The sequence below is a fragment of the Peromyscus maniculatus genome, chromosome 17, assembly GCF_049852395.1.
Source record: "Peromyscus maniculatus bairdii isolate BWxNUB_F1_BW_parent chromosome 17, HU_Pman_BW_mat_3.1, whole genome shotgun sequence".
Taxonomy (NCBI): Eukaryota; Metazoa; Chordata; class Mammalia; order Rodentia; family Cricetidae; genus Peromyscus; species Peromyscus maniculatus.
In genome coordinates, this window is record NC_134868.1 from 25,657,207 (window position 1) to 25,676,323 (window position 19,117).

Genomic DNA, 19,117 nt, shown 5'->3' on the forward strand with positions numbered 1-19,117 from the left:
TAACCAAGGCACTTTTCTGACATATTAAAAGAAGTACTTTGGTTTCTAGTTAACCATTTATTTGTTTATTTTTTTTAATTTCATTTAAATATAATTCCGTGTTTAGAAAAATTTGCATGCTTAAGTCAATGGGGAAATTAGTTGGGAAAATTTAACGTTACAAAAAATAATCCCAGGATTGGCAGCTCCATTGGGCATTATTTCTTACTGAGCCACAGCTGAAGGTATCAGTATGCCCAGATTTTAAAGAACCCGCCAGTCCTGAGCAGGGGAGATGGCCCATGGGTTAAGTACCTGTTGTAGGAGCATGAGGATCCGGGTTCAGATCACACACCAATGTAAAAGCAGGACTCTAGTGCATGCCTAACCCCAGCACTGGAGGGGTAGAGGTGGGCAGATCCTAGGGCCTTGATTCCAGATTCAGTGAGAGACCATGACTATCATAAATAAACAAACAAACAAACAAATACATAGTGGAAAAGAAATTGAGGAAGGTATCTCAGAGTCATCCTCTGACCCCTGTACATACATAGGTACACACATGAAAGTACATGCACACACACAGGCACACAAGCACCAAACATAGGAGCGTGCATGCGCACACACACACACACACACACACACACACACACACACACACACAGCCAGCGCTTTATGTCACAAATAGTGTGTTGGTTCTGCTTTAAGACAAGCCCACCCGGTCATCTTTGTCTTACCAGGGAGAACAAACACTCGTTTAAACTTTTCATTTCTCTCTCTCTCTATTTCTTCCTTTTCCCATAGGCTGGGACTCAGATCAGCCTGGCAGATTTACCCTTTTCCAACGAGATTTTCATGCTGTGGTATAATTTACTTCCTTCCAAGCAAATGCCTTGCAAAAACAAAGAAGAAGAAGAAGAAACCGAGGCCCCTGCAGTTCAGTCAGCCGAGCGGGACCTGGAGTCTATAGACTTGGTGAGTCACAACTGGAAACCAGCGTGGCTGAGAGGCCTAGCGCGATGCAGACGACAGATGTGGACCACAGATGTGGAAGACAGCGTGCCCTGCTGTCATTCACGAGCTTGTCTTCCTCCTTTCTCGGCCCCTCTTTGCTCCCAGCATCCTAAGAAAAAACATTTCCAGCTTTGATTCAAGTGGGACTTATAAAGGCATCATACCTCTCCCATAAAAATAATTATTAGAGGCTTTGGTTTTTGGTTTTTGGTTTTCTGTGATAGGGTTTCACTATGTAGCAGTCCTGATTGTCTTGGAACTCACTCTGTAGCCCAGGCTGGCCTCGACCTCGCAGAGATCCACCTGCCCCTGCCTCCCAAATGCTGGGATTAAAGGCATGCGCCACCGCCCCGGCTAGAGGCTTGAGTAGAGCGGAGTGTGGTCATCGTCCCAGGAGACGCCCCTGTGCCTGTGACCAGTCACTGTCATTTCTCCCTGCTCTGTATGTTGCTTATTCTGGGCATTTCATATCAGTGAAGGAGCGTGAGGTTTGTTCTTTTGACTCGTTCCTTTCACTTAACATAGTCGTATCAGGTCTGTCCGTGGGGCACAGTGTTGGTGTTTGCTTCCTTCTTCCAGGCAGTGTTCTAGTGCCGAGGTCCCGCTGTTTGCTTACCACTCCTGTGCTGATGTGCATCTCAGTTCTTTCTACATTTTGGCTGATGTGAATGATGCTGCTGTGAAAACCTGGATCCTCATGTTGGTGTGGACCTGTGTCGAACTGTACTCACCAGGTTGCATAGTAATTACGCTTAACATTGTGAAGGATTGCAAACTCTTCTTGATATATAGAGTAGTTGCCTTTTTACTACTGAATTATAAAATTGTGTGTGTAAGAAAGAGAGAGTGTGTCAGGGTCTCACTGTAAGCCCAGGCTGGCCTACAGTATGTTGTGTAGAATAGGCTGGCCTCTAACTTTGCAATCCTTCTGCCTCAGTTTTTTTCTGGGTGCTGGAATTATAGGTGTGTACCACCGCACTCAAATTTCTGTTTTGGCATAAGTCCCTTTTCAGGTTTTGTTTTGTTTTGTTTTTGCAGAGATTTTTTTTTGCAAGGTGTCTTTTCCTTCTCTTGTTACTTTGATGGAAATGCAGCTTGTCTCTCTCCCAGCTTGTCTTCTGCTCTTCTTTTGTTCTGTTGATGCCGTATCTAAGACCAGCGTCGTCGCATAAAGTTTCCTCCACTGTAGTCCTTGTGAGTCTTACAGCCTTCTGTATAGACATCTGATCCATGTGGGTTATTTACACAGCCTATGAGGGGGGGTGGGGATCCCATTTCATTCAGTTGTGTACAGATGTTTAGTTGCATTTCCCAGAGCCTCCCACTTCTGGGATTCCGAGAGAATGCCATGAAAACTCAGACCTTCATGCTTTCAAGACAGCACTTGCCCAGCAGACCTCTCTTCCCGGCCCTCTTGCCGCTCCCTTCAGTATTGTGTGGTATGTTGTGGCCAAGGCACATGGTCAAGAAAGCCATGTGACCAGAAAGGAAATAGTAACCTGTAGTCCCGACAGGGGCAGAGACAGACCCTGGGCTTCCCTGGCCAGCCAGCCTCCACTGCTTGGCGAGCCACGGGCCACCGGCCAGTGAGAGACCTTGTCTCAAAACACAGCAAAGCCCACCAAAGCCCCGTAAGGAATGACAGCCAGGGCTGTCCTTGAGCTCTGTGAGGGCTTGCACACGTGTGTGTACCACACAAGGAGCGGTAAACGCAGACATCGTTATCTTATTCCTGACTTTAAAGATGTGTGTGCGCGTTTGTGTGTTTGTGCCCCCATCATGCATCCATGAGTGCATGGTACCCGCGGAGGCCAGAGGAGGGCATCAGATCCCCTGGAGTTGTGAGCAGCTTAATGTGGATGCTAGAGACTCTGAAGAGCAGCTAGCAAGTGCTCTCAGCCACTGACCACTGAGCATTGCTCCATTTCACCATGAAATGATGGTTTCCAGAAATCCCCTTTGTCAGATCGAAGAAGACTTTTTTTTCTAGATACCTGCATGTTTTGATCATTAAAGGCTGTTGAATTTGCCAAGTCTTTTTTTTTTTTTTTTTTTTTTTTTTTTGTAGCTACTTAGGTTTCCATATAGTTCTCCATCTTTCATTCAGTTGCTACTGTTTAATTTTAAACATTAAATTAATCTTGCATTCCTGGGGTAAATCTTACTTGATTAAAAAAAAAAACAACCATGTAATATGTCTTGTTTTTTGTTTGTTTGAAATAAGCATGTTAATACTTCGGCGAAGATTGCTTTCTTGTGTCTGTATTTATTGTTTTTCTACACGTCTTTGTTTTTCTGCATGTGTGTGTATATCCACTGGGTGTGCATGTGTGTGGAGGCCAGAGGACAACCTCAGGTGTCAGGCATTTTACACATGATCCATCTTGGTCGGTTTTTGTTTTTACACAAGGTCTTTCCCTGGAACTGGGGCTCATGAATTTGGCTAGGCTGGCCGAGCAGCTCACTGGGAGATCCTCCTGCCTTTGCTTCCCCAGTTTTGGGGTTCCAGTATGAATCACCACACCCAGACTTTGAATGGTGGTGGGGGTCAAACCAAGGTCCTCCGGTTTGTCCCGCAAGTACCCTACAACTGAGCCGTCTCCTCTGCCCTCCTAGAACGGGCACTGAAGCGCTTCCTCCTCTCTCCACTGAGGAGGAATTTGAAAGAATATGGCTGCTAATCCCTTAAAAGTCTGGTGGGTCAGCAGCCATGTGGGCCTTAGCTGTGAGAGGTCTCTGGCTCAAAACCCCATGTCTTGTTTATTCTGACTCTCAGAACTGTGGTCTTGCATTTGTTGTGGCACCTATGTCTTTTTAGGAGCAGACTCATCTCAACGAGATCATCTTAATCTGTCCTATAAAACTCTTCATAATGTTCTCTCAACATTGAGCTCATATCTGGAAGGCGATAGCGAGGTTCAGCCGTTAAAAGCGGAAGCGAGGCACGTAACGTCAAGAGACCCCACCTTGTTCATTCCAAGACTCAGTACTGGGAACCTCCGCACTGGTTTTCTTGGTCAGGCCAACTGCAGGGTTGCTGACGTTCTGGGTATTTCTGAAGAAGCAGCTGAGGTTTTACTGGCCATGTGTCCTCCTTGGTCTGCTACTCCCCCAGTTCTGCTTGCTCTAGGACTACGCTGCCTTCTTTTCGTGCCTTCTCAAGGGGGAAAGCTAGGCTCTTCCTTACAGCCTTAGTATCCTGACAGCCCTGCTCGCATAACGAGGACTATGGGGGTCCAGCCCCTCGATAGTCCTCTCCCAGGGTCCGCGGAAGGCTCTATCAACCAGCAGAGAATCTTTAGGGTCAGTAAATCAGTCTACGCACTCAGAGTTCTTTGATCCATTCGCTTTAATTCCTCTGGCATAACATCCTTTATACACAGCTTCAGTTCTGTTCTCATGTCTAGCTCCTTTCTTGCCTGATTTCTCTCTATATTTATCTACTGTCCCCTCTATGTTCTATCTTAATTCCTTCATCTAGTTCTGTCCCTTTTAAGTTCTCATCTATCTAGTTCTTTCCCCCATCAGCTTCTCTCCCATCTCCTTCTCTCTCATCTGGCTCTTCCTCATCTTGTTCTTCCCCATCTGGCTCTTCCTCATCTTCCATCTCGTTCCTCTAGTCCTCTCTTTTAGCTCTTCAATCTAGTTCTTCCCCATCTCAGCTTGTTCCTCTCCAGTTCTTACCCATCTCGTTCTTCCATTCTCTTCTCTCTTCTCTCTCCCTGTCCTCTGCTTTACAGTTATATATCTCCCCAAAATCACAATCCTCCCCTCCACCCAGGACACTCAGCCTGAACTTCCTCAGGCAGTGATTGTCCGCTATCAGGATCAAATGGAGGGTTGATAAGAATTGCAAAGAGGGGCACTAGTTGTTAATTACCATTTGTGACCCAAAGGGGAAGTGACTAATGAATTAACTAAAGGCTAAATATGGGTAATATCTAAGAAGAGGGATCTTACGTGCACAACTATAACCTTAAATGTGTTTGGTAAAGGATGTTAAAAATCTTTAAGTTGCTAGGTCAATGGGAGAAAATAAAACTGTCTTCTTTTTTCCTGTGGCTCCTATCTGTTCAAGCTGTCTGCCGTTTACTGCAGGGTGGGGGAAAGTGTGCTCAGTCTCTAGGCAACCTGTGTACAGCTAGATGCCTCTGGTGATACAGGGAGGTTTGAACTGGGAGTTCTGGCTGAGCATGGCTGTTAGCACAGAAGTTTATCTAAATATTCCTAGAAGTGGTTAGGTAAGTAGTTAGAGGTCTATAAAGTTAGTAAGGCTGTAAGAAAGAAGGGCCTAAGCTAAATTGTGTAAAACTATTACTTAGTGTCCACCTGGCCTAGGCGGCGTCCTCTTGTGAATTTACTGTAAGTCAGGAGACTTGTACGTGGGCTGCTATCACTTGTTAGTCCTTGGAAGTTGGGCGCCCCCCTGGGTGGTGTCTCCTTGTGGAATTTAAGTCAGGAGACTTTCAGGTGGGCTGTTATCATTGTTAGTCTTTGGCAGTTGGTGGGTGGTGTTTCCTGTAGTCCTTGAAAGTGGCTAAGGGAGATAACTGGTTCCAGAGAAAGCCTTTCCTGAGGCTGTTCTCCAAATACCTGGAATGTGTATGTCCAGAGAGTGAGCAGTCTACACTGTTAGTCCTTCTTAGGGGAAAGTCAATTGGGAAAACTATGAAGGCACACATGATTTTCATAACAGAATACAGCTGATATATAACAAGCCAAGTAACACCAAAAACTCCTTGGGATTTGGCTTCCTCTGGAGGAATTCCCTGATCCCTCCAGGTAGTGACTTTGCCATAACCAGCTGAGTTCTTATGATATATTTCTGCGGCCCGCAAGACTCGCACATCCCAGACATCTCTCTCCACTCAGCTCCGTGTTTTCCCAATGCCTTGTCATCTCCCTCAACTTTGGCTTGCTTGGGAAGGTTCATTTCTGCAGATTCCTTAACTTCTCATATTCCCTTCTGTTGCTGGCCTTTAATTTCATCCCAGTGTCACCAAAAAGCCACACTTAGCATGACTTAAGTCCTTTTGAATTTACCGAAGCCACTTTTGGGGCCTAGTATATCCTAGAGAATGTCTTGTGTGCACTTGAGAAAAATACTTGTTCAGAGTGTTCTACGGATGTTTGTTAGCTCCCTCTGGTTTACAGTGCTGTTCCGTGAATTTTATTTCACTTTCTTATCCTCTTCTAATCTCTGTCTCTGGTTTTATTTTGTGGGAAAGGGCAATGGGGAGATTTATAACAAAGTGCACAAATCTTACCCAAACAGTCTGAGTTTATTGCAAAGCGATAACACCTGTATAACTGTGATCCACATCAAATCACAGCGCTTTGCCAGCGCCTCAGAACCTTGCCTTGTGCCCCTCCCTGATGTTGCCACGTCTCCTAAAGGTGACCCACCCACACCCCACCCCACCCCCGTGTCTGTCTGACGTGACGTTGAGTTTGATGTGATTATATCTGGCATCTTGGGAAACTCACTTTTTACTCTGTAATTACTCTCATTCACTCTCATTGTTAGGCAATATTTTGTTGTGTAATTGTATCTCACTTTATCTGTTCTGTTGCTGCTGAACGTCTGAGTTGTTACGAATTTGCGGTTTAGTATACTGTCGCTCTTCATCTGTGTACATACAGTTGATAAAACTACTGTCTTCTCTCGCTCTTCTCTCGCTGTGTGCATAGCTCTAGCTTAGACTTCTAATTTTCACTTCCTTGATTATAATATGCACACCACTAAATGGGTGTTATCTTTTATAAAGTGTATATTCTGGTTTTTAATTCATTGTCTTTTGTATTTCGTTTGATCAGAATCCATACGTTTGGAAATGAGTATTTTAAAATAAATTTATCAGGAGTGCCTGCTACTTTCTGTGACTTACCTTTGCTTTCTTTTTTTTGTTGTTTTTGGTTTTTGGTGTTTTTTTTTGTTTTTTTTTTTTTTTTTGGTTTTTCGAGACAGAGTTTCTCTGCGTAGCTTTGTGCTCACTTGGTAGCCCAGGCTGGCCTCTAACTCACAGAGATCCACTCGGCTCTGCCTCCCGAGTGCTGGGATTAAAGGCGTGAGCCACCACCGCCCTGGCACCTTTGCATTTTCTTAACGTCATTTTTGGGTGAATGGACACACTCAGTTTGAATGAAACTTTGCTTCTCAGTTTTGCCCTTATGCTCCGTACTTTCCTTTTTAAGGACTGTTTGCCTCCAGGGTGTGAGGATTTTTGTCTGTTTTGGTTTTAAGACAGTGTTTCCACATAGAGAAACTGGCTGTCCTGAAGCTGGCTCTGTAGACCAGGCTGGCTTTGAACTCACAGAGATCTACTTGGCTCTGCCTCCCGAGTGCAGCGATTAAAGGCATGCGCCACCACCGCCCAGCTAGGATTCTTTTTTTTTTTTTTTTTTTTTTCCTTTCAGATTTAGTGTGCAATCCTTCTGAAACTGATCTCTGCATAGGCTGTGAGGGGTGCAGGTCAGGGCTCCTCTCAGCCTCCTGGTAGCTGATTCATCCCGCATCGTGTGTTGACGTCTTCCTGAGCTACACCGTGGCCATCACCTTTGTGATGGTCCAGGCGACCTGTGTGTGCTCATCCACTCTGTCCCATGTTGTTGGGACTGAGTCGTCTGCCTTGTCTCAGTCCTGCACTCTCCGAAGGCTTTCAGTAGTTCATCATCTAAGGTGACTTTCCTAGGGATGTTCATGGGTGGTCGTTATCGAAGGAAGGGAGTTGTCTTTTAATTTGCTGCTGGTATTTATCATACCTAAGTGCTGAACTTCGTCAGACATTTTTACCCCATCTCTTAAGGTGATTTATTTCTCTCTGTGCCATAATTATTAATTAGCTTAAGTGTGTGTGTGTGTGTGTGTGTGTGTGTGTGTGTGTGTGTGTGTGTGTGTGTGTGTACATACAGGAGATGAGGGCATGCATACCACGATGCTCGGGTCTATAAAGTATTTGAATAAAGCAGATTTCACCATGGTACATTTTTTTTTTTACATATGTACTGAATTTGCTTAACTGATTTTTCTCTCGTCTATTTTCATGAGAACTATTAGTCTTTTTCCCTGGTCGTCACTGGCGCTTTGGCATTGAGGGCTTGCAGACTTCATTGGGTGTTGGAAAATATTTCTTTTCTACTTACCGCAGAAACTGTTGTATTTAGCTATTTCAATAAAAATTTTTAAAATTTGACAAAACCTGGTAAGAATGCATAAAAGGCACAAATTACTGATATCAAGAATAAAAAAAAATAATGACAAAGTCCTTGTAGACGTGAGAAGATAATAAAGTACATCATGCCAATTTTAAAACCCATTTCTTCCTCAATTATTTGGGGGAAATCCTAAAAAAAAAAAAAAAAGTATCAGTGAAGTGTCCAGGGCTCTGCAAGAGAAGTCGCCCCTTCGTGAAAGTCAGGTGACAGCTGGTAGAGTCCCCCAGAATGGCGCCTCTCCGTCCCATCCTCGATGCGCCGTTTTGAGTTAACGTGAAGGATGCTGGGGGTTTGGGCGTGGAACTCAGTTTCAAAGGTTCGGTTTCTTTCCTAGCCAGGGCTGGCCTGGTTTTCTCTGCGTGCTGTAGATTTTCACAGAATTTGTCTATTTATCCTGTTTTTAGTAGCGTCATTATTACTGTGGCCGTGCTGGGAACAAACCAGGGCCACATGCACGCTCGCCAGGCTCTGCCGCCAAGTGAGCCGACCTGCCCGGCGTGAGTCAGCCCTAGCACCTTATTGGCTTCCAGACCCGCAAGGACTTTTTTAGTCCTGATGTTGGCACTCTGTGCCCTTTGTATGCACTCTTACCAGAGATTTGAGTTTTCTAATCTTATTAAATAACTAATTTGGGGCTTGTTGATTTTTTTTTTTTTTTTTTTTTTTTTTTTTTGGTTTTTTGAGACAGGGTTTCTCTGTGTAGCTTTGCGCCTTTCCTGGAACTCACTTGGTAGCCCAGGCTGGCCTTGATCTCACAGAGATCCGCCTGGCTCTGCCTCCCGAGTGCTGGGATTAAAGGCGTGCGCCACCACCGCCCGGGGGCTTGTTGATTTTCACTATTATTTATGTGTGTGTTTACTATTCTGCTCATTTCCGCTTTCACCTTATTATTTCTTCGATCCACCACGTGGGGGTTAATTTGGGTCTCTTTTTCTTAAGACGGCGCTTAGGTAGCTGTTTTATTGTCATCTCGTGTGGGGCTGAAAAATGCTTTTTACACGTGTGGTGTGACAGAATTATCAGGAATTCAAAACACTTTACGGTCTCCGCGGTGACTTCTTTATTACTCGTAAGTTTTTAAAGGATGTTTACTAATTGCTGGGTGGTCGGAGCTCTTTAGTTGTGTGGCTGGTTTCGGGTTTGATTTTACGGTCTTTAGAGAACAGAATGTGCTCCGTTCCGCCATACTTGCTTTTGGCGCGGCGTGGGCATGTTTGGGATAAACATTCCATTTCTCTGCGAAGACTCTGTGTTTTGCTATCAAGCTGCTAATTGTGTTTTTGAGTTTCTTACACGTGGTGGGTTTTTGATTTGCTTGTTTATCACTTACTGACAGGAATATTAAATCTCATTGACCATGATAGCACTATATTTTCCTTTCAGTCCCAGTAATTTTTTGAGTCTGTGTTAGTAGGTGAATATAAATTTAGCCTTACATTGTTTATCTTTGTGTCCAACTATCCTTTTATTGTTAAGAACTATCTCTACCTCCAACAATACCTTTTGTTTTAAAGTCCACTTTGTCTGATGGTGGCAAAGCTGTGTGAAGTCCTCTTGTAATAAACCATCTGCATGATTTATCATTTTCCATCATTTTTTCTTTTATTATTTCAATTGTTCTATCTGAAAACAGCATGTAGCGGGTGTTGGTTTATTGCCCAGTCAGTATCTTTTTCTTTTAATTGAAAAGTTTAGTGCGTCTACAATCAATCTGTTCACGTATTTGGATTTGAATTTGCCTTATAGTTGGGTGCTGTTATTAGCCTCAGCATCGTGCCCACTCCCTTTGGATTCATCCAGGCTTTTACATTTCCTTTTCCATCCCAGTAGCTCAGCAGCAGCAGGGCTCCCCAGCCACAGTCGGGAACCTGGCAGATGTGTCCGTGCCCCCCTAGGGGCCGTGTTGCCCTGCAGAGGGCGCCAGCCCTTCTGTGTGCTCTGCCCCGGTGTCCTAGACAGCGGCAAGGCCTTCAATGTCTCGGCATCCCCAGCCACTGCGGCTGCAATTTTTTTTTTTTTTTTGCAGTTCAAAATGTGCCAGCAAAATCAGCATGTCTGTTTTTCCTCACAATTTCACAAAAGATTCACTTTCTCCAGAGATATTTACAACTCTGCACATATATGTTTTTTTCCTTGTTAAGTTGAGTATTTTGGGGACCTGAGTACTTTACAGCTTCCCCGTTGAAGTCTTGACCTAATTGTTCCTCATCCGTAAAAACTCGGGAGTCAGATGTCAGGGAGAGAACATGAGTGGTCACAGGAGCAGCTGAGGAGCCACCAGTGACCTCCTCTCCCTCTCATTCCTTGATCCAGAAAGCTGAGACCCTCGCTAAGCCTCTCCCTCCTACTTCCTGTGTGTGTGTCTCTCTCTGTCCTCAGCCCTCCAAAACCTCTGTGGCTAATTTTGGTCAGCCCGGAGCTAGCTCCACCCTCTCATTCAAAGCAAACTTTATTGTCAGTCTCGGGAGCACCAGAATACGAACAAAATATCTCACAATAGCACCTAGCGCCAGAATCACTACTCTTGTGCTCTGGAGCTGCTATAACTAGATGAAGGGATAAGACCGCCCTCTTCCTCTGTGTGTAGTATTCCTTTCAGAATTCCCAGCCATGGTGGCTGAGTTTAAATGCTTTAGTGTGTGCGTGTCTTATTTCCCCACAAGTTTTAAGCAATAACTGTGCTGAGAATAGCCATCTCGGGGGACAGTTACTTTCAGGGTTTATATCATTCTGTGTTCTCCTGGGTGTAGGTTGCTCACAAAAAGTCTGATGTTTATGCCTTTGCGTTCAGGTTGGCATTTTTTTCCTTGCAGCTTTTAGTGGCTCCTTTGCTGTGTTTCATTCGGGGGTTTTTCCCTTTGTGTGCATATGTGTTGTGTATGCGTGTGTTCGTGTGTGTGCATATGCACACATATGCATACCTGTGCAGGCTTCGGCTCTCATTCCTCAGGTCTCTCTCACTTCATTTTTGGAGACAGGCCCTCACGGGCCTGGACCTCACCTTAGTGGTCAGGCTGGCCGGCCAGCAAGCCCCAGGTATCCCGGCATCCTCAGCCCCCCCGGCACCGTTTTGCAGATGCACGCTGCCACATCGTTCTTTATACACGGGTTCAGAGAATCACACTCAGGCCCTCATGGTGCAGGGACACAGCTCACTGACTGACTGGGCGTCTCCCCAGCCCCTTCCATGTACTCTTGGTCCCCCGACTTAAGGAGGTTCTTTCTTCTCTGACCGTGTGTTTGCAGTTCTAACCGCTTCCTGTGTTTGGAGATCTGTTTCTTCCTCTTAGATTTGAGGGATTTTTAGCTCTAGTCTCACTGAATAGATTGTCAAAGCCTTTAGAGGTAATCTCAGCTCCTTATGTGGTGGTTTGGTCTCTTGACCATATCCCAGGGTTCTTGGAAGTTTGGGTCATAGTTGTTAAAGGGTTTTCTCCTGCGTGTCTGTGGGTACTGCCTCGACCTTGTCATCCTCCCTGAAGTGTGTTCTTGCGTGGTCTTGTTTACTGCTGCTGCACTCGGCTGTGTTTGCTGTTTAATTGATTGATTTTTAATTTGCATAACTTACGTTTGGCTCTCTCTGTTTCCTCTGTGCTGCGCATGTCACTGACCATTTCACACGCCTGGGTGACTGTCTCGTCTGGGTCCTGAGATGATTTCTTTTCTTTATTGATCTGCGGATTTGAATCCTCTACATGAACATCATTTCCTTTCGGAAGAAGGACACTGGAGTCCTTTTCTGGCATGTCAGCTAACTCATCTAATTTTTTGGGTGTTGGGGTGTCTTGGTGGAGTGCTGTCTTATAATGGAGGCTGGCTTGTGCTTTTTTTTTTTTTTTTTTTTTTTTGAGACAGGGTTTCTCTGTGTAGCTTTGCGCCTTTCCTAGAACTCACTTGGTAGCCCAGGCTGGCCTTGAACTCACAGAGATCCGCCTGGCTCTGCCTCCCGAGTGCTGGGATTAAAGGCGCCACCACCACCCCGCTGGCTTGTGCTTTTTTACTTCGTCCTGTTTTACACACCTATGGGTGTGCCCCATATCCTCTGTTCTTAGTTTTTTCCTTCCTTTCCCACTGCTTTGTTCATTCATTGTACATGAATTATCGTTGGTCAGGTGGTGAGTGCTGTGAGCGGCGGGAGGGGGCTGACCGAGGGAACCGGTGCGGTGGCCTGCCTGTCCCCAGGTCAGCTGCACCAGAGGACACTTGAGCACCTCATTGTGTCCCAGGTAGGTCCTTAGGATGCTGGTTGGGGAAATGTAGTTTATAGGCTTTGGGGGGCTAAGAGTATCCACACTTAAGTAGTGAGGTGAGGGGGGGATGGGAAGCGGACCGTAAAAGTGAGAGGCAAGTCTATGGTTAGAAGGATAAAAACAGTAGAAAACATTGTGTGTATAAAAGCTTCTCCATGATTGTGCATACCAACTACAACTAAAGCACAAAAGCATAAACACAATAAAAATGAAAAAATTTAAAGCATCCTTCCTGACGCTGCGACCCTTTAGTACAGTCCCTCACGGGGTGGGGACCCCAGCCATAACACTGGTTTCCTCGCTGCTTCATAACTGTGATTATGTAATTACACAGAGAATTAAATAATAATCGTAATGTAAAAATCTGTGTTTCCAGGGGTCTTAGGTGACCCCTGTGAAAGAGTTATTTGACCCTCCAGAGGGGTCATAACCCACAGGTAGAGAACCACCGCTTTAAAGGATTACTTTTTTTTTTTAGACAAAGTTTCTCTGTGTGACAGCCCTGGCTGTCCTGGGAGGATTACTATTTTTAAAATAAAAAGGCAGCAAGATGACCTAGGAAGTTCTAGCCCTTTGTCTGTGTGTTTCCCAGTTGGAGAAGTGTGGGCTCCCCCCCCCCCCATTTGTTTTTCTGGTCAGACTCCACAGGTTGCAGCAAGGACAGGAGTCCCAGGAGGTCAGCCGGGTTAAGCCACCGTGTCCTCCGGAGGAGTTTTCCGCCAGCCTCCCCCAATCTGATTTCTTCGGGCCGAACAGTACAGCCCCTGCCTCTGGTGTTTGGGGGCTCAGTGGGTGTGCAAAGCCCGTGTCTCAGGCTCCACGAGTGTGCAGAGCCCACCTACCTGTGTTTACTTGGTCCAGTCCATCAAGATACCGCATCAGGTCCTGCCACCAACTTCCTGTGGCCCTGATCTGAGGGCCCCCACATAGCTCGTCCCGGCAGTGGCCGGAGGGTGTCAGGACTCTCGGGTGGTGTCAGACTCCTTTACTAAACTGGATCTCCACAGCCTGTGCCCACCCTCTGGGCACTGCTCTTCTGTGGTGCAGATCCTTTGATCCTCCCAGCAGGGGCAGGGTTGAGGGATGGTCAGCTTCCTTGCTTCTGTCTCCACCTCAGGCTCCCATAAGGCGATGTGCTCCACAGCACACTCAGCTCAGTCTCTGGTTTTGGTTTCCAATGGTGCAGACCATTCTTCCAGTTTTCTGTCTCCCGAGCCCTCAGGGTGATCCGTGCCCAGAGTCCTTGAACACACTTCCCTTGGTGAAACTGAGTGCCACACAAGCGCCTTGGTGTGACTGGGACACCAACTAACCTCTCTGTAGCTCTTTGTCTTCTCCGTTGGTGGCTGTTTGTCATGACCTCTCCCATCCATTCTCGTGATCTCATAGGCCTCATGCTCTGTCATCTTGCCGCCGACCCACGCTACAATGTAAGGATTCCTACAGTCTCACATACCCTTTCTCCTTCCACTGCTGGCAAGGGTCTCTTCCTTAACTTGCAGCAGCTTCGTTCCAGGCACCGATGCACTTCTCTTTGTGTTCATGCTGGAAGAATAATCTGTAATTTCATAAGTTTTCTTTATACGAGGTGTAAAAGCTTAATCTCTGTCTGAGAATCTGCAGTGTGTGGATCACTTGTGGGTCTGCCTCTGTTGTCTGTTGTTTCCGTTGGCTTCTCGCCATTGGCTGTTAGTGGAGTGCTGGCTGTATTGAATGGGGGATTGTAAAAGCTCCAGCTGAAATGTTCTTCTAGAGATGAGTTGATGTTCTTCTGGGAGGCAGGTGACAACATGGGAAAGTTGCCCGCATCACCTGGGGGTTCTGAATTCCAAGTTTTCTCTCTCCCGAACCCTGCGAGGCATGAAATATCGGCTTAACTGTTTAGGCTGCTAGCAGCTGGTTTTGGCTTTATTTCTCAGTCTTGCTCTGTACAGATGCAACTTAGGAAAGACAAAAGCCTGACTAGAAACATCCTGGGTGATGTCAGACCCACTTCCCCATTCATTTCCCCCAGCCCCTCTTATGTGGACCACCTTGGTGTCTGCACTCCATGCTAGCCTTTTTATGCAGTGAACTGTGGGGCCGACATCCCAGGCAGCCCATCTGTTTAGCCTGCAGGCCTCACGCCTAGGTTGACAAATGCCTTTAGAGGAAATCCTGGCAGTGATGGTCATCTCTCTTGTGTCTTTGCTCTCCCTGGGACCTCAGCCCTCCAGCCATGATAGCCCCTGACAGTCTGGTTGCTTTAGAACATCTGGGAGTTTGTCTTTGTTTTGGTTTCATTTTGTTCAGCATTCATGTTTGTTCTCAGCAGGAGAGCTGGGTCTGGTACAAACTGCTTCCTCACAGCTGGATGTGTAAGTCTGCATCCGAAGAGTTTCTGAATCATGTTTGGAGTGTCTGGTGTTAACCGCCGTATGGTTTCTGTTCTGCAGGATGCCGTGTCTGCCTTACTTGCAAGAACTTCAGCGGAGCTACTGGCCGTGGAACAAGAGCTGGCCCAGGAGAAGGAGGAGGAGGAAGAGGAGCTGAGGCCTGAAGAACAGCGGGGTCCAGGGGGAGATTGGTAAACAGCCACTGCCGTTCTCGGGTGGGGGGACTCCATTCTTTGTTTCTCAGAAGCTTCTGGGCCTTTGCAGGCTCATATCTTAGTTTGGAACTGTGGCAAACAGTGTGATATCGGGGAGCACTGGCTGTAGAGTCCCTTCCTGGTCATTTGAGCGTTAGAGAAGAAATGGCGTGACTGTGGCCAAGTCAACACGTGGGCTGTGCCGTTTGCTCTTGCTTCCGGTGATGCTGGTCACTGCTTTTCTGTGCTGTTGTTTGTCTGTCTAAGCTATCTGTTTAGAAAGCTGTGGTACCTTATTATAGACCAGTGGTTCTCGAGCTGTGGGTCAGATCCCTTTGGGGGGGCCAAACACCCCTCTAACAGTGTTCACCTATCAGATATCCTGCTTATCGGATATTCATAATGATTTCATAACAGTAGCAAAATTACAGTTATAAAGTAGCAACAAGATAATTTTATGGGTGGGGGTCATCACAGCATGAGGGACTGTATTAAAGGATCGCAGCGTTAGGAAGGGTGAGAACCACTGTTACCAAGTCATAGCTAGGTAAAAGTACCTGTCTTATTTCCATTCCTTTCTCTTTTGACTAGGAGTATCATTTAGGCCATTTGTAGGCAAAGTTGCTGTTTAGGAAAGAGCATCCAAGTAACCATTGTAGTATTGGTCCCTCCCCTAATCCTTTTTCTCTCCTCCTCTGTATAAATAGCCCATCCTTTAAGGATGCCCATGTGGTGTATCTATATGTCTCTGCATGTGAAGACCATCTTCGCAGGTTTTCACTCTATTCTCTAAAATAAGTTTTAGTGAATGCTTCCCTTTTGAGTATCGTCCATAGATAAACACATCTGGATTAATTTTTGTGTGTATAGTTGTATTGTTAGGTGTGGTTGGACTACTGTTATCAGGTCTGGTCTGCACTTGTGTGGATGTGTGCGTGCAAAGATGAAGCTTGTTAGAAATTCAGAGTGACGAAGGTCACAGATGGTCCTGTCGTGGGCCTTTAGAAGGAAGGCTCCTGCGGTGAGATGTGAAAGGCTTGGAGACACCCGGAGAGGGATGTGAAGGTTCATCGTAGTGTCTCAAGCTCTGAGCGTTTCTCATGCTCGGAAAGCACAATGTACCTCACACTTCCAGGAATGTGCTTAGTAGGTTAAAGAGGGGATGGAGGGGGGGCGACTTCCAGTTCCCTGTAGTCCTCGCTGGTTCTCCCTCGCGTTCATTTCACGGCTAGACATTTCATAACCAGTCTGTGTCACCTTCCAATATGTCACCAATTGCAATTAAGCCTTGACATTTAGAAGTCAGTGGAAGGCTTCTTTCTATTCTTAGGACATGAAACTCAGCAAAGCCTGCCCCATTTCAAGCCTTCACAATACTCCTACTGTGTACACTGTATAGACTATGGTCGTATTCTTTTAAAATGTTTTCCGAAATTTTTATTTGTTTTTATTTTATGCATTTGGGTGTTTTGTCTGCATATATGTGTGTACCGTGGGCATGCAGTGCCCTCAGACGCCAGAAGAGGGCGTCTGCCCCTCTGGATCTGGAGTTACAGAGGATTGTGAGTCACTACCCAGGTGCTGGGAACCAAACCTGGGTCCTCTGGAAGAGCAGCTAATGCTTTTTAACTGCTGGGCCATCTCTTCAGCAGTGTGGTGAGTCACATTCTTATCACCACCCAAATCCATCCGCAGCTTTTGTTAATGAGCCTGTGAGACCGTGAGTCATCTGATTGCCCAGTAACGAACACTTTACACAGGTCTCTGCCTGCCTGATGATGAACAGTTAAGTTCATGCCTTAGCTAAGAATAACGAACTGTTACATGATTAATTCTATAATCAACTGAATAGTACCAAGTTAGTGACTGTCATGTTTCTATATGCTGAAATTAAAATTTGTATGTGCTCCTTGAATATTTCTATTGAAAATCTGGAGACTTGGTCGAATTTCATCACTTATAACTTAACATTTACATTAAAATGAGCATTTTTGAACCATGCTGTGGTGCTTTTGCTCTGGATTCCTGGAACATACAATGAGAAATTATTTTTCTTGATCTACTTAGTTAAGAACTTCAGCCGTCACAGTATGTCTTGAATCACACGTATGAATCTGTCATTTCTCCGGTAATGGATTAACATGCCCAGTCACACTGCATGGAGTACGCCTGCCGGACTGAAAATGGCTTTTGGTTTTTGTTTTGCTTTGCTTCTCCATAGCTTAACAATGCTAAGAGAGGCCTCTGATGAACCTGTGGCTGCTAAAGAGGTTGAAGGTCACGTGGCGGAGAGCAGCCGCTGCCCGGGAAACCCGAGTTCATGCACACGTAGACCTGATACAAGTGAAGACGAGCGTGCTGAAGACCTTGGTCGGCCACCAACTGGAATTCCCACCCTGGTAAGTGTTCTGCTTCCCTCGGCTAAAACAAAACCCCAGAGATGCCATGTGCTCCAGGGGTCCTTGTCTTCTCTTTCGAGTACATTCTAAATCGGGATTTGAGCCCCAAAGCTGACTATGAAAGGCGTCTATGGGAATATCACCAAGAGCATTGAAAACACTTTACAATTTTCACATGGGCTCAGAATATTAATTTTTCCTTTATAGTTGGCAGAAACAGTGCTCACTACTTTATATCTGTATAAATGTTATGTGAGTGCTTGTTAAAAGTGTTGTCTGGGGCTAGAGATGGAGCTGAACTGGTCCAGTGCTTACAGCCCTGGGTTGGATCCCCAGCACAGCTGTAACCCTGGCTCTCAGGGGGTATCGGCAGGAGGATCATCAGCTTTGTAGTGAGTTCAGGGCCAGCCTGAGATATACAAGGCTCTGTTTCAAAAATAAAAAAACAATGACCCAAATAACAACAACAACAACAACAACAACAAAAACCAACCAAGTATTTTCTGCCCAGGTGTGGGGTTCCTGTAATCCCAACCCTCAAGAGGCCAATGCTAAAAGATCATGGGTGCAGGCCAGCCTGGGCTCCACAGCAAAACTCTGCCTCAAACAAGTATTTTTCTATTTTAGAGAAATCGGGGAGCAGGGGCTACTTAATGGTATCAAGTTTCAAAATCTATTTCAGTGTTAAACATGAAGTAAGGATTTGAAGTTCATCCTGGCTGGCTGGAGCTCCAGCTGAAACCCACTCTGAAAGATGACACTGACCTGGTTAGGCACAGGTGTAAGGAGTCCCTCTCTGTCCCTCCAGCCAAATAACGACAAATAAGACACAGAGACTTCTTACTAATTATGAAAGCTCGGCCTATAGCTTAGGCTTGTTCCTAACTAGCTCTTATAACTTAAATTAGCCCATATTTTACCACGTGGCTTTTACCTCTGTCCCATTCTGTGTGTTCAACTTATTCTGCATCTGGCTGGCTTCTCTATCTTTCTTCTTCCCAGAGTCCTCTCTGTCTCTGGAAGTCCCACCTAATCTCTCCCTGCCTATCTATTGGCCATTTAGCTTCTTAATTACACCAATCACAGCAATACATTTTCACACAGTATACAGATATCCAACAACATTTCCCCCTTTTTGTCTAAATAAAAAGAAAAGGTTTTAATTCTGACATAGTAAAACTACATATAAATAAGAACAATTATCAATTGTCTAGTCCATTTGTATTTGGCAAATTTGGAGAAAATACTATCTATCTTATCTTGATGAATTTAAAGTTTTATACCTAAACCATTTTTTATCATAACTTGTATTACCATCCTAAAACTAGCATTTTAGACCTCATTTTTCTTAGATAAGCAAAGCTTCTAAGTCTCATAGCCTCATATACTTTATGCCTCTTTTGTGAGATTATTTTCTGAATTTGGTAACAAGGAAAACTGTAACTATAACTATCTATTTTCAACTCCATCAGAGGCCTGAGAAGGATATAATATTACCTGAGTAAACAGGAAGTACAGAGCAAACAACTTCCAAAACTGTAGAAATGATGGAAACAGCTGGCTGCCTGGAGAGTCACCCAAGGTTCCTCTGTAATGTTGGGGTATCCACCTTTAGCCTACAGACCTAGAATTTCTGACAGACTTTTCTGTGAAGCAGGAATTTTGAAGGACTGTCCTGTCTTGTCTTGGCA

The 19,117-nt window shown here is 45.4% G+C and overlaps 1 protein-coding gene across 2 annotated transcripts in view; it reads left to right on the plus strand.

Moving 5' to 3' along the window:
* The window catches only part of Wwc2 (WW and C2 domain containing 2), a 178,546-nt gene that overhangs the window by 135,019 nt on the left and 24,410 nt on the right, over positions 1 to 19,117 (plus strand). For both annotated transcript variants that reach the window (XM_006970956.4, XM_042262852.2), the window contains exons 16-18: positions 784 to 954; positions 14,894 to 15,024; positions 17,249 to 17,426. In XM_006970956.4, coding sequence (XP_006971018.2) covers positions 784 to 954; positions 14,894 to 15,024; positions 17,249 to 17,426 — 480 coding nt within the window. The remainder of the gene's footprint in view (positions 1 to 783; positions 955 to 14,893; positions 15,025 to 17,248; positions 17,427 to 19,117) is intronic.